This window comes from Esox lucius, chromosome 7 (genome assembly GCF_011004845.1).
Source record: "Esox lucius isolate fEsoLuc1 chromosome 7, fEsoLuc1.pri, whole genome shotgun sequence".
Classification (NCBI taxonomy): Eukaryota; Metazoa; Chordata; class Actinopteri; order Esociformes; family Esocidae; genus Esox; species Esox lucius.
Window position 1 is genome coordinate 10,823,457 of NC_047575.1, and position 13,733 is coordinate 10,837,189.

At 41.0% G+C, this 13,733-nt stretch overlaps 1 protein-coding gene across 1 annotated transcript; it reads right to left on the reverse strand.

Annotated features, from left to right (window-relative positions):
• Window positions 1-5,007: 5,007 nt before the first annotated feature.
• On the reverse strand, window positions 5,008-6,489 carry gsx1 (GS homeobox 1). Its single transcript, XM_010899845.4, has 2 exons — window positions 5,941-6,489; window positions 5,008-5,828 (listed from the first exon to the last, which is right to left on the reverse strand). The coding sequence occupies exons 1-2, from the start codon at window positions 6,314-6,316 to the stop codon at window positions 5,476-5,478; spliced, it is 729 nt and encodes a 242-aa protein (XP_010898147.1). The 5' UTR covers window positions 6,317-6,489; the 3' UTR covers window positions 5,008-5,475.
• Window positions 6,490-13,733: the final 7,244 nt, after the last annotated feature.

A 13,733-nucleotide genomic window follows, 5' to 3' on the forward strand; every position in this document is an offset into this window, starting at 1 on the left:
GAAGTATTGCAATTCAGTTTGTCAAAGTTACAAATTTAACCTCTACTCCCTTTTCGCCATAAGATATATTTATTTTGGGGAAAAGGTATTCTATATCCCCTAACAAAAAATGTTGCTAAATAAATAGGACAACAGTTTACAGTATGTAAATGAGGGTAGCTGCCAAATAAAGCCTTGAACCAATAGTCCACCATCACCACTAGATGACGCTCCTACTCCAGGATCTGGACGCATTTATGTGCGCTTCTTAACCGTATAGGTGTTTTGAAAAAATACTGACGGCGTTCTTTCTATTAAACTATTTCCATGTTTTTCCATTTGTATTCGTACTTGGTCCATCCTACGGTAAGTCCAGTCAATTGTGAACATATTGATAAAAAAAAATGCCTACATTGCTCTTTGTAATATAATTCATACTCCACATTTCTCTCCCATCTCTCTGACTCCCTGAATGTTAATGTTCAAAATATTAGGTTGTATGCATTACATTTGATTCATGGGCGGTGTTAGACAACAGCTGCTGTGTTAGGATATAAAGTATGTCAGGTAGGGTAGCACGGAAAGTTTTATGTAGGCTACAACATTTTGAGTAACTGCAACAACATGACGTAGGGAAAGAGTTGTAGAAGCTTGGCTATCGTTTCCTGGCTGCACGCGCGCACTCTCGTTTCCAGATCACTTTCTTATTTTGACACTCTGGTAAAAGACTGCCAAAGAGGTCTCTCACCTCGACGCTAAATTCAAAACGATGAATGCTGTAGCCTAACCCCCCTTCTTCTCCACGGTGAAAAGAGGCCAACAATTTAGCAATTTCTGCAGCTTGTGTCAAGCCTCATGACTAATTCCCATATTTAAATGTGAACGGGCGAAACAGCCCCATTTGACCGCAGCCAAGCGCGCTTTATCAGGTCAGAAAGATTTCAATGGCAGATAGGAGGTAGTGAGAATTGTTTTGCTGTGCAAAATTCTACCAAATAGAGAAATGTATAATTGTAAAAGTTGGGTGTACTATCGAGGTACATGCGTGCGGAAACGAGAGTGTGACATTCTTTTTGCACCACTGTGGTATTGTTCTCATGTCTCTTTATATCGCTTACAAAGGTTAACACTTGAAAGCTCAGTTCCAAGTCAGAGCAGTTCATTATTTCGCGACCCTTGACATTGCAGGTGCAGACTCAAATAGCTGCAGATTCTCATTCTCTCTTTACTCAAAAACAGTAGAAAGACATGTTGCACATTTTATGACTACTGGGAGGGGCTACTGTTGTCTAATTTTGCTATGTAGAGCTAAGCTAACTAGTATGTTAAAATATTAATATTGTTGCCTTATTTCTCAAGTGTCACACGCACACATTTCTCTATTCAAAAAGGGTAAATGTCCTACATTAAAAGCTATTGGGCTTTTCACTGAAAGGTTTAACGACTGGTGACAGGTTTATGCCAAAGGGTATTAGGTGTACATGGTCATAATCGATGACTAGGGCCTACTGCTCTGACGTGATCGATTGCTTGACTGAATAATTTGCCACCATGCCGACCGGGTTATGACGGCCTTAAACAACGGTCCTGTTAGCTACCCACGAGCCAGAACCACTGAAGGCCTGGCTCCGGAGGTCGAGATATTTTTAACAAAACTTAGTGAACTGGAATAGATCAGCTGCATTCTGGACTGTTCATAATTGCCACAGCCTAGTGCAATCAGCTTGAAAACGAACAAAAACGCACACATTGTGAAATACTATACAGCATTGTTTGCTGCCATATTGTTCACCAGCTATTTTAGCTAAAGGCCTTGAAAAAAATGCCTTCACGTATTAACGTCTTGTTAAGTGGTTTTAAATATGTTAAGTTAAGTGGAAATGGAAATAGATAGCTATTAGAATAGCCTATTGCAAAATTAAAACCTTAGTTTAGGAGTAGTCTAGTACATTTTTTACGTGGATGGTTTCCCATATCCAACCGTAAACTTTGCATTGTTTAAATAAGGGACCCATTGTTTGAGGAGAAACTATTCACTAAATAGTTTGTTGGTGTAAATGGGAAGAACATCAAACTCCCCTTTCTGAAATAAAGTTCCAAAGACGTAGTATAGTCCAAGTGAATCACAATGATTATTTATGCACAAAGCTGCGGACAAAAAAGTCGGAGTTCTGTGTTTTCTTTTACAATTGTATGTAAATAACTGACTTTAAATTTTTAAATTATATATAATATCTTAAGATATGTTAGGCAAATAATGTTGAATACAATTTATACATGTATTCGATCAAATATAAGGTTTAAACTTGAATTTGAATGTGTAGTGCCGCAGCGAGCCACGCGAGTCCAAAGGAGTTCTCATTGAGAAGCCACGTGTCCGTTTCCAAAGCCTCTCCAACTTAACCACCTCCATTGTACGACTAACCCACATCGGCAGCGTCCCTCCACATAAAGGGATTTGCAATTTCAAGATATTCCAGCTTAAATGTTTTTGACAGTTCCCTCGCTTTTGCTTCGGCTTGGTTATTTTAACTGTGCCAAATGGGTCACCTTGGGTAGCTGTCTGCGCGCAAAGGGCTTTTGCGCGCATTCAGACTGAATTTTTTCCAACTTTCCTTGACGGGGAAACCAGCTGCTCGTCGTGAAAAGACGGCTTATTAATTGTCCTTTGTCATGCAGAATTGCTTGATTTCTAAAGAAACGTACAAAGGCTCTTTTTCAGGATTCAAGTATTTTGTTTCGTGCGCATTTTCAAACCATCGAATCAGCTGCAGCGCCGCACCGTCTACCAGACTCAGGTACTGAAGGCCTGCTCCCTTTGTCCGCGCATAATGCTCTTGTAAATCGGGTAGACTGATTTGTTACAAGCTGCTCTTTTAATCTGATAGATAAGAGACATGTCTAAGAAAAGCCGTAAATGAAAAATTAGTTGGAATAAAGACAAGGGCGAGTCTGCTAGATGGGCGCCTGTTGACTCAAGCGGCCCTCGAGCGTCGGGTAGCCCTCTCAGCAGCCCCGTCAAGGTCACGTCAACAATTCTCTTTTCTTCTTTTAAAAAGACACTGTAGCCTTTTTTGCTTCAATGAATTGATCGGCACAAAATTAAGAATAAATAAATTGAGCATTTGGAGCACCCGGTTTATAAGCTCCCCCAGGGCGCATACCCCCGGGCTATTGAATGGATAAAGGGCGCTTTGCATTGGACTCAGTGAGCAAAATGGGGCTCTATGGTGCAATTAACAAAATGGCCTAATCCTATATCTTAACAAATGCAAATATTGGAGTTTTGTTAAAATGTTTAAGTGAACAATTAAAGGAAACTTTACAAGTGAACCTCTCGCCCAAAGGCAAAATAACGTGAATAATTTAGAAAATGTGCAGTCATAGAAGACTCTTTGTTGCCACCGAGGTCTAATAATAAGTTTTCAGAGTAAATAGCATTTAAGTAAACAGCATTTAAATCGCATTTCAATAAATGTAATGTCGTTTTGAGAAGCCAGTAATGAACAGAGAGAGCAGCATGTGGCATGAGTACATGGCAAGCTTGCTGACAGTCTTGGTACTGTCACCACAAAGCCACCAAAACCCCAAGCCTAAAATAAATATTTGTCTATGCTGTAATTTGATATCAATTCTCTCAATTAAGTATTTTTTTTTCACCATGATCGCTTTACACTAACAAGTGTAGGTTGAAGAATAGCCTATCCAAAATAACGTCTTAGCCTATCCAAAATAGCGAGTATTTGATAATGATTGGTCTACACGCAAATTCAAATATTTTAATTGAGGCTTCTTTTGTGTTTCCATATGACTTGTAGCCTTGCATATGGCATAGTTAAGGCCTGTAGTTGCTTTCAGAATTACTTTATCAGAAATAAGAGACAAACGACATTACAAACCTAATTATAGATTAACTGGAATTATGGATAGCAATATGAGTTTTCCTCTTTTAATATTTATTTTAATGTAGCATACACAGTGATGAATGTATTTATCTGCTCTCTTTCATTCACTCCTTAATACACCCGTAGTGGTTGTTAACTCCCTCGCACGAGACCGATCAGGACGTTGAGATGAAGCGGATTTCTAATATAAGAGCGAGAGCCGATTTGAGGAGCTCCGAGGTCCCTGCACACTAACTCGAACTTTGAAAGCTCTCCCCTGGGAAAGCATGAGAGGACCCACATGAATGTCTGTCTGTTAAGACTTCTTGACGGAGATTATGGTGCCCATAGCACTTGAATATAGAGAGGGGAACCAGGAAATATTTTGGAACACTTTTTGGAACACGCTTCTGGACAATATCTGGATTTATATTAGTATCTAATAATTTGAGCTGCACCATTTTAACGTGGAAAGTAAGAAAAGCCAAAAAAATAAAAAAGGTTTTGTGCGTAATACTCAATATTATCTAGGAAAATGCCTGTAAAAATGGCCTAGACATTTTCACTTGACAGAAGAACGTGTTGTATAGTCAGCTCTTTCTCTTCATCTACTATCTCAAGCAAACAGACCATGTGCGTAAATTATGCTTTTGAGCAGTATAAAACCATATTTCCTTTGGATTCGTAAATTAATGTAGGATACATTTGGCTTATAAGCGTAGAATGTAAGGTATATGAACTTGCACACTTACATAAATGCTACAAAGTACAAAACACGCACTCTGAGGACGACAGATTTACGAGTAAACAAATACCGATACCATGGCCAAATTCAACGTTCTATAAAGTAGGCTTGTATGTAATATTTTGACCAAAATAAGTCCAGGATGAGTTGTGTTTCACGTATTTTTTTTTTCTTTTAATGAATTTGGCACCAAGTTAATTCACTTATACATTTCCCCCACCTTGTCATTAAACGAAATAATACGCATGAACTAAATACGCGCTACTTCTGTGTGTGCGCTCCCAGTGGTGCGCAAGTGTAAACCATTTGACACCGAGCCATCAATATATCACTAAGAAATATTCTTTATTTAAGTATTAACATTTTTAAATAAATAAATATTTTCAAATACACTGAAGATATAATAACAGTTTGATCTTGGTGATATGAAATTGTGAGGAAACACTTTTTCGTCCAACACACATTCCATATCTCCGTCACATTTCCATCCAAATAGATGTGCTTAAAGCTAGCCAGTATTCAGCATTTTCCAAAATACAGCTATTGTTCCCCAAAAATAAAACTAACAAATGTTGCTATTCATTTGGGTATATCATAATACAAATATCCAACGGTCCGGCTGTAATAGCATCCGTTTAGATTGGAAACAACGAATGGAAAGTTTTTAGAAAAAAAAACCGACATAAAAAACGTACAACATGTATACAATTATTCAACATCCAGGGAAATCCCCTGTTTATATATTCTGTTCTCTTGCTATATACAGGTGACTGAACACGGTAAGAACAGTCGACTTTTTGGCTGCATTCAGAATTCCACAGGTGCTGTGAGGACCAATTGTCTCTATTGATGAGGATCAGGTGAAGTTCAGGGTGAGACGGACAGGTCTCCATCATCCTCTTTCCCTGATGAGGAGGGAGACATGGGCATATCGTCTTCCTCCTCCGAACACCGTGCAGATGACAGGGACGAGCATTTGCAACTGTGGGAGCCGGTTCTGTGTGCGCCGTTCTTTCCCTCCTTCTTGTGTTTGACTCTGCGGTTTTGGAACCAGATCTTGACCTGCTTCTCTGACAGGTTTAGATACGTGGCGATCTCAATGCGCCGAAGTCTTGAGAGGTACATGTTGGACGTGAACTCTCTCTCCAACTCCAAAAGTTGCGTGCTGGTGAAGGCAGTGCGCATGCGTTTGCTGCTTTGAAGTTGGCTGTTGTTGCTTTCTGTAAAAACAAATGCATACATTTATAAGTTATCCAAAATCCCCCAAAATAAAAAAATTATATAAACATTCTGTGCCAAGTAATCAGTTCGCGTTTAAAACTTTGTACTTACCAATGGAGATGCAGTGGAACTGGCGTGGGTCTGGAACGGAATAGGTTGTTTGATATATCCCCGGACCGTGGTTGAGGTTGACGCCAGTGGAGGATGTGTGTTGCCTTGATAGTGCGGAATGGCAGTACTGGGAGCCGAAGGAAGGAAAGGATGCCTTAAGCAGTGGCAAGGTCGGTGGAGATGGGTGTAGCTGGGACACGCATAGCGAACAGAAGCACAGCAAGCCAGCCTTTCGTGAGTGGCAAGAGCCCGCAGATAGCCCATGGAGTGGGTGAGATGGGTGCATAGCGTAAGGAAATAAAGGTGGATTGTTTTCCCTCCCTTTATCATTCGCTTCCCTCAAAATCAAGGAATCCACAAGAAAAGACCTCGGCATCTTTGCAAACTTGCTGCTTAGTAGGCTACTTGGTAAACTTTTTCAGTCGGCGTGCTGGTCTTGTCCTGAACTGCTTGCTTCGCGGATGGACAGCGGAGTGGTGCTGAAAGGACACTGTTGCTCTTTAAATAGTTGTAGTCCGGGTTAGGCCATGTGACGGTTACGCCGTGAGCGTCTAAGAGCTCTCAATAGGGTTTTGTGCCTTTTCTCTTGGCATTCACACTGCACGCTTCCCCATTATTTCACTTGTTAACTAAATGAACTGCATAATGTAGTCTATTATTGTCAGCCCCACCCACGCCGCAAGAGGCGGCACTACCCCTTTTCCCTTTAAGCTTCGCTCTCATTTATTATATTACGTTTTAATAGGCCCATACTTAATTTGAGAAATATATACGTTGGCTGGTTTAGTTCATTCTATTGGTTTTCTGACAGCCTGCACATGCATACCAGAAAAGCTACATTAAAACTCGATCAAAACAAGAACGGTCGGGAGTTGTGAGGCATTAGTTTTTTAAATGTTATCTTTAGTCTGTATACCTTCACGTTTATTTCCTGAATCCAAGCAGGCTATGTACATTTGCCTGGCACGTACAGGCTGCAGGAATTGCAATATAATAGTCACTTAATACGAGAAGAAGTTCGAATTTATTTCGACTTACTGCTGGTGAGGACCTTAATGGGCATGCATTAGGCTTCAATGTTGAACTTGCAAATAAACCTGTCGTATGTCATATGAGTACAAATCCATGTTTGTATGTACTATTGCTAGGACTAGTTATATGCAAAAACGTTGTGTTAAATATACAGCGTGTGAAGGTTCTTGTGCATTTCAGGCCAATGTATCAATTCTAGGCACAGGACAAGTCACAGCCTGAAGGCAATGCGGTTAAAAACCAGTGATTAATTCCTGCGCGCGGGCCCCCGTCGAGTCCGGGAAAGAATATATAAAAATAACCAGGTTTTCACTCGCCGGCCCTTATTGAATGTCATTGTGGAGAGTTTTCAATGCAAGAGAAAGAGACTCGAATTAAAGTGTGTGACAGCGGCGGATAGACGCACACAAAGGCGACTCTGTCACAGAGAGGCCGAATGCGTGGCGCGTGAAAGCCCCCGCCTCGCTCTGATTGAATTAAGTAATAGGAAAACATTTTCTTTCACTTTAGGTCTTCTAAACAAGACCTTCAAAGGGATGGGAACCGTTAATGTGTGAGTAAACAGTGGCTAACGGTTTCTATTCCACCCAGCTATATAGCCTACTACTTATCTTTTATTTTTCTTTGAATGGTCCCTAGGAGCTTCTGTTTTTTATTCACACTAGCATACAGAGTTAAAAATGTTTTTTTGATGAAGCAAAGTAAAATTATTTAAAAATTCAAACTTTTCTTTCCCGATGGAAAAATGGGAAAATAGGTATTGGGTGATTTGTTATAATGCTATAAACATGTTTGATAGCAACTTTATAAAACCATATAAACGAGGCCTATTTTTGTCTCCAGTTTTGCAATGACTATACATATGGCTTCGTAAATGTTCAAAGCCTAAATCAACTGCTATATTTAACATGCAAGCATTTTAGGTGACCAGGCTGCTATATAGGTTTATGCTGCAAGTGCACTGTAGAAGGTCGTCCAGAGCTCTCTAATTCCCCTGCGCAGCTTTCCCACGAACACAATACCAACTTAAACAAAAAACACTTCTCTTATGTGCATGCATGATCACATAGGACACCTTACTGACTGCGTCGCTGCAGAGTAAAAATCGATTTCTGTGTCACTGGTGGTCATTGCAAAGCGTGACAATTAGACTACCTGTCTGGTCACCTCTCATGCTTTTCAATTCAGAACCGAGCCGCTCGCATAATGGCTCTTCAGTCTAGAACCGAGCCCGCCCATATAATGGCCTACGAACCTATTTGTTTTATCTCCTGTGAAATGACCTGGGACTCTGCTTCGCGAAAAATACCACTCGACTCGCATAAAGGGTATAATTTGGTCACAACTTTGCTGCGCCATAATAGCAGGTCTTTACTGCACAAATTAGGAGCAATTAAACCCTTAAACAAGCTGTAGGTACAGAGTCAGGCGGACAAGAGCCTGTTATCTGCGACAGAGTGGGATTAGGCCTTTCATTCTCTTGGTCGCCGCATGCCAGGCGCCCTCCATTAACTAATAGGGCAATCTCGCTCCAGTCCTCTGACCTGCAACATCCCCTCTCAATTATATGCTGTATTCCAAACCTTAATTACAAAATGGGCTAATAATGTTGTGTTAATGTAACAAATAATTAATTGAATGAATTTCCTTATTTTAACAACAAAAATAAAACCATTAGAGTCTCAGAGTTTGTTTGGGGTATGATCTCGCAAGGCACAATAAAATTGGTCTGGAATTGCCGCTGTTTCAAAAGGCAGAGGAGGTTTGAATTGAATTATTTTGTCACCATTATAACAGTAACATATGCTCGGTTGATTTACGTTTCGAGTTTATTACATTGCTTGAAGATGTGATCAAATAGAATCATTTTCAAAATGGTCATAGCTGTCACCCCGTGGGTAGGAATATAGGGGTGTTGGGGGTCGCTACTTAGGGAGGCTCATCCTCATTTGTAATCTCAACTGGAGACCGACAAATAGCTTTGACCTCAGAAAACATGGCCCTCTGCAGGCGCAAGCCAGAAGTGCAACGAATGTCATTCAACATAATTACTTGGTTACTGAAACAATTCAAAAAGCTACTCTGCAAAGCACCCTACTCATAAATGATCCCAGGCAGACACTGTTATACAGTAACTTTCATTAAGTGACAAAGCATTTATACCATATGTGTGGCTACAAACTAAAAACACGTGAACTGCAAGGTTATAACTAGAACATAAACAAAATCATACTCAATCCAACCAAACATACAACGAAAACCTGATAAAAAATATATTGTAACACACTATTAACCATCAATTAGTGCAATGTTACATCTTGAATCAAACAAGTGAAACACTGACATATTTTGTCAATGTTCCAATAAACAATCAAGTATCCAGACAATTGGCTTTAATGCGTGACGGTGATAATGGCCAGCACCCTCTCTGACACCGCCAAATGGTATTTTCATGGATTTGAGTCTTAAGATCTCTCATTTGATAAAATAAAAAGGGCACTCTGTTCATGGGGATGTAGTCAATATCTCCTTTTCTTAGTATGAATTATTCATAGTTTTTAGACACTCTGCCCCCGCACTTAATATGTACCCATATTTTACACCCACACACCTCTAATAGGAGCGGTGGTCTTAGCTGACAGTGTAACAGGATTTAGGGTCCCAGTGGGGTTTGGTTGGAGCTGGATGGCCGCTGTGACTGTCGATGTGACACAGAGGGCCGGCTGCCCCTCCTAATCTTCCCCTGAGGCGAGTGCACAGACTGCAGGTCCTCCAGTGCCACTACGGGTAGCAACACAAAAGCCTGATTATCATTCATATGCTCAGCACAGCCACCAGTCCAACAGATGACACTGTTAACCCAACCACCAGATGACTAGTGCAACATGTGCAGCCCACTGTGGGGACTGATGGGGACTGATGGGGACTGTAGGGGACTGATGAGGACTGTGGGGACTGTAGGGGACTGTGGGGACTGTAGGGGACTGTGGGGACTGATGAGGACTGTAGGGGACTGATGAGGACTGTGGGGACTGTAGGGGACTGTGGGGACTGATGAGGACTGATGGGGACTGATGGGGGCTGAGGACACTGATGGGGACTGATGGGGACTGATGGGGACTGATGTGGACTGATGGGGACTGTAGGGGACTGTAGGGGACTGATGGGGACTGAGGGGACTGATGGGGACTGAGGGGACTGATGGGGACTGTAGGGGACTGTGGGGACTGATTAAAAGTGTGCGTTTGTTTTTGGGATTCCATTTGGTAGCAATCAGAGTTATCAAGATGAACTTGAACATTCATGAGGACACATTTTCTTGCAGTTTTGTTTAGATTTTAGTCACTTAGCAAACACTCCTATCCAGCGTGATTTACAACTTATAAGGGAGGTATTTGGGAGCATGCAGCACGTTTGAAATGTAAGCTCTGCCCTCACAATTCAGGCAACCACTCAAATAATTTATGCCTTTGGGCAGAGCTGCCTCCAGAACAAGAATTCCTGAAGAAAAACGCCTATTACAGAATACAAAGGTAAATTCTGTCCAACCCAAAGCACAGTATTTATGGAGTTTTAAAAAAATCATGATTTATAAAAAATATTGGTACCCTAGATTTCAATACTCCAGCACCCTGCGGGGAGAAGGCCAATGAGACTTTTTCTAAAACGTTTTATGAGATCAGAAAACTCTGAAAAAATTGGAGGGATCTTAGAACCTTCTTCCTTACAGAATCTTTCTAGATCCTTGAGAGCCTTTGTCAGGTTTTTTAGACACTGAAATTACCACTGAAAGAAATATTTTCTGGTCAATTATCCTGGTAACAAAAATGTGTACCAGAAGTTTGTGTCATGGTCAACTGTACGTGTCATAAAAACGTCTCTGGAACGTCAGTAGGTTATGCCATGGTCAACTGTACGTGTCATAAAAACGTCTCTGGAACATCAGTAGGTTATGCCATGGTCAACTGTACTTGTCATAAAAACGTCTCTGGAACGTCAGTAGGTTATGCCATGGTCAACTGTACGTGTCATAAAAACGTCTCTGGAACGTCAGTAGGTTATGCCATGGTCAACTGTACTTGTCATAAAAACGTCTCTGGAACGTCAGTAGGTTATGCCATGGTCAACTGTACTTACTATTAGGTCGTCCCTGGAATGTCAGGAGGTTGTATCTTAGTCAATTGGATGACATTCCCTATATTTTTCAGTACCCCAAACTAAGTTGACAGTGATAGGATAATCTCCAACCAATAAGTACCAAAGTATCAACTACATGCAAATGTATCTTTACCTACAGTGTGGAGAACAAGTATTTGATAACCTGCAAAATCGGCAGTGTTTCCCGCTTACAAAGCATGTAGAAGTCTGTAATTTTTATCATAGGTACTCTTCAACAGCGAGTGACGGAATCTAAAACAAAAATCCAGAAAATCACACTGAATGATTTTTAAGCATTAATTAGTATTTTATTGCATGACATAAGTATTTGATACATCTGAAAAGCAGAACTTACAGAAAACTTTGTTTGCATTACAGAGATCATACGTTTCCTGTAGTTCTTGACCAGGTTTGCACACACTGCAGCAGGGATTTTGGCCCACTCCTCCATACAGACCTTCTCCAGATCGTTCGGGGCTGTCGCTGGGCAATACGGACTTTCAGCTCCCTCCAAATATTTTCTATTGGGTTCTGGTCTGGAAACTAGCTAGGCCACTCCAGGACCTTGAGATGCTTACGGAGCCACTCCTTATTTGCCCTGGCTGTGTGTTTTGGGTCGTTGTCATGGTGGAAGACCTAGCCACGACCCATCTTCAATGCTTTTACTGAGGGAAGGAGGTTGTTGGCCAAGATCTCACGATACATGGCCCCATCCATCCTCCCCTCAATACGGTGCAGTCGTCCTGTCCCCTTTGCAGAAAAGCAAAGGTGGTTTCCACCTCCATGCTTCACGGTTGGGATGGTGTTCTTGGGGTTGTACTCATCCTTCTTCTTCTTCCAAACACGGCGAGTGGAGTTTAGACCAAAAAGCTACATTTTTGTCTCATCAGACCACATGACCTTCTCCCATTCCTCATGCTCGTTGGCAAACTTCAGATGGGCCTGGACATGCGCTGGCTTGAGCAGGGGGACCTTGCGTGTGCTGCAGGATTTTAATCCATGACAACGTATTATGTTACTAATGGTTTTCTTTGAGACTGGGGTCCCAGCTCTCTTCAGGTCATTGACCAGGTCCTGCCATGTAGTTCTGGGCTGATCCCTCACCTTCCTCATGATCATTGAGGCCGAGGGAGTTTGAACGTCATCTTGAACTTCTTCCATTTTCTAATAATTGTGCCAACAGTTGTTGCCTTCGCACCAAGCTGCTTGCCAATTGTCCTGTAGCCCATCCCAGCCTTGTGCAGGTCTCCAATTTTATTCCTGATGTCCTTACACAGCTCTCTGGTCTTGGCCATTGTGGAAAGGTTGGATTCTGTTTGATTGAGTGCATGGACAGGTGTCTTTTATACAGGTAACAAGTTCAAACAGGTGCAGTTAATACAGGTAATGAGTGGAGAAAAGGAGGGCATCTTAAAGAAAAACTATCAGGTCTGAGAGAGCTGGAATTCTTATTGGTTGGTAGGTGATCAAATACGTATTATTATTTAAACATCATACAATGTGATTTTCTGGATTTTTGATCCACCTATGATAAAAATGACAGACCTCTACATGCTTTGTAAGTAGGAAAACCTGCAAAATCGGCAGTGTATCAAATACTTGTTGTCCTCACTGTACCTGTGTTTGGGCCAAAAGAGATGTTTCAGGGACCAGTCAGAGGGAAACTAATGTTGATGGGTGTGACATAATGTTGGTCTGTACATTGGACATTCCCTGTTCTTAATGGTTTTTCATGTTTCGTGTGAGGTTATTGTCTAGCTAGAAGATCCAAAGTTTGTGATGCCATTGATCTTAACAAAGATCAGAAGCAAAACAGCCCCATGACATAAAAGATCCACCAGCATACTTAACATTATGAATGAGGTTATTTTCTATAAAGTATTACTTTTTTCAGCAGCAAACTCACCACTGTGTGTGGCGAAATATCTATATTTTATAGCTATAGTGGTTTTAGCCAGATATCTGGTTGCCTCTGTCAGTGGACTGACCCTTGGCAAGTGGCTATTTGACTGAAACCTGGCAAGCATATTTCTTCTACAAGTTGATATTCCAGTAGTACAATTAGCCCCCCCCCCCCAGACATATCAGCATCCACCAAGAAATGGTTAATTGACCAATAAATCAACACTGTGCAATGACCCTCTCAGTCTCTGGACTTGAACCCCACTGAAAACCTATGGTTTGAATTGAAGAGGACTGTTAAAGAATATCAAGGATCTGGAAACGTTGTATTGAGGAATACTCAGAGATCGCTCTCAAGGTCTTACTCAACATCATAATTTATTTTTGAAATAGGCTGTCATCATCCTCGCCAGGGACACCTTTCTGAATGCTGTCTTCTTAAGATTAGGTCATACTACTAGTTAAACAAAAAAAAAAATATTTGGAGAAAGTAATTTAGACTGTATATATGATGTATATGTACACATAAAATAATGGTCATTAATTTTAGTATTTATTTCATCCAGTCTTTTTTTGCTTTATCAAGGGTGCCAATTATAATTTTTTGGACATGCCTGTTCATGCCCTTCTAACACATTTTGACTGAAACTAGGTTTACAATCAGTGTAGCCTAAAGTGAAAACCCACATCGCCAAAATGCT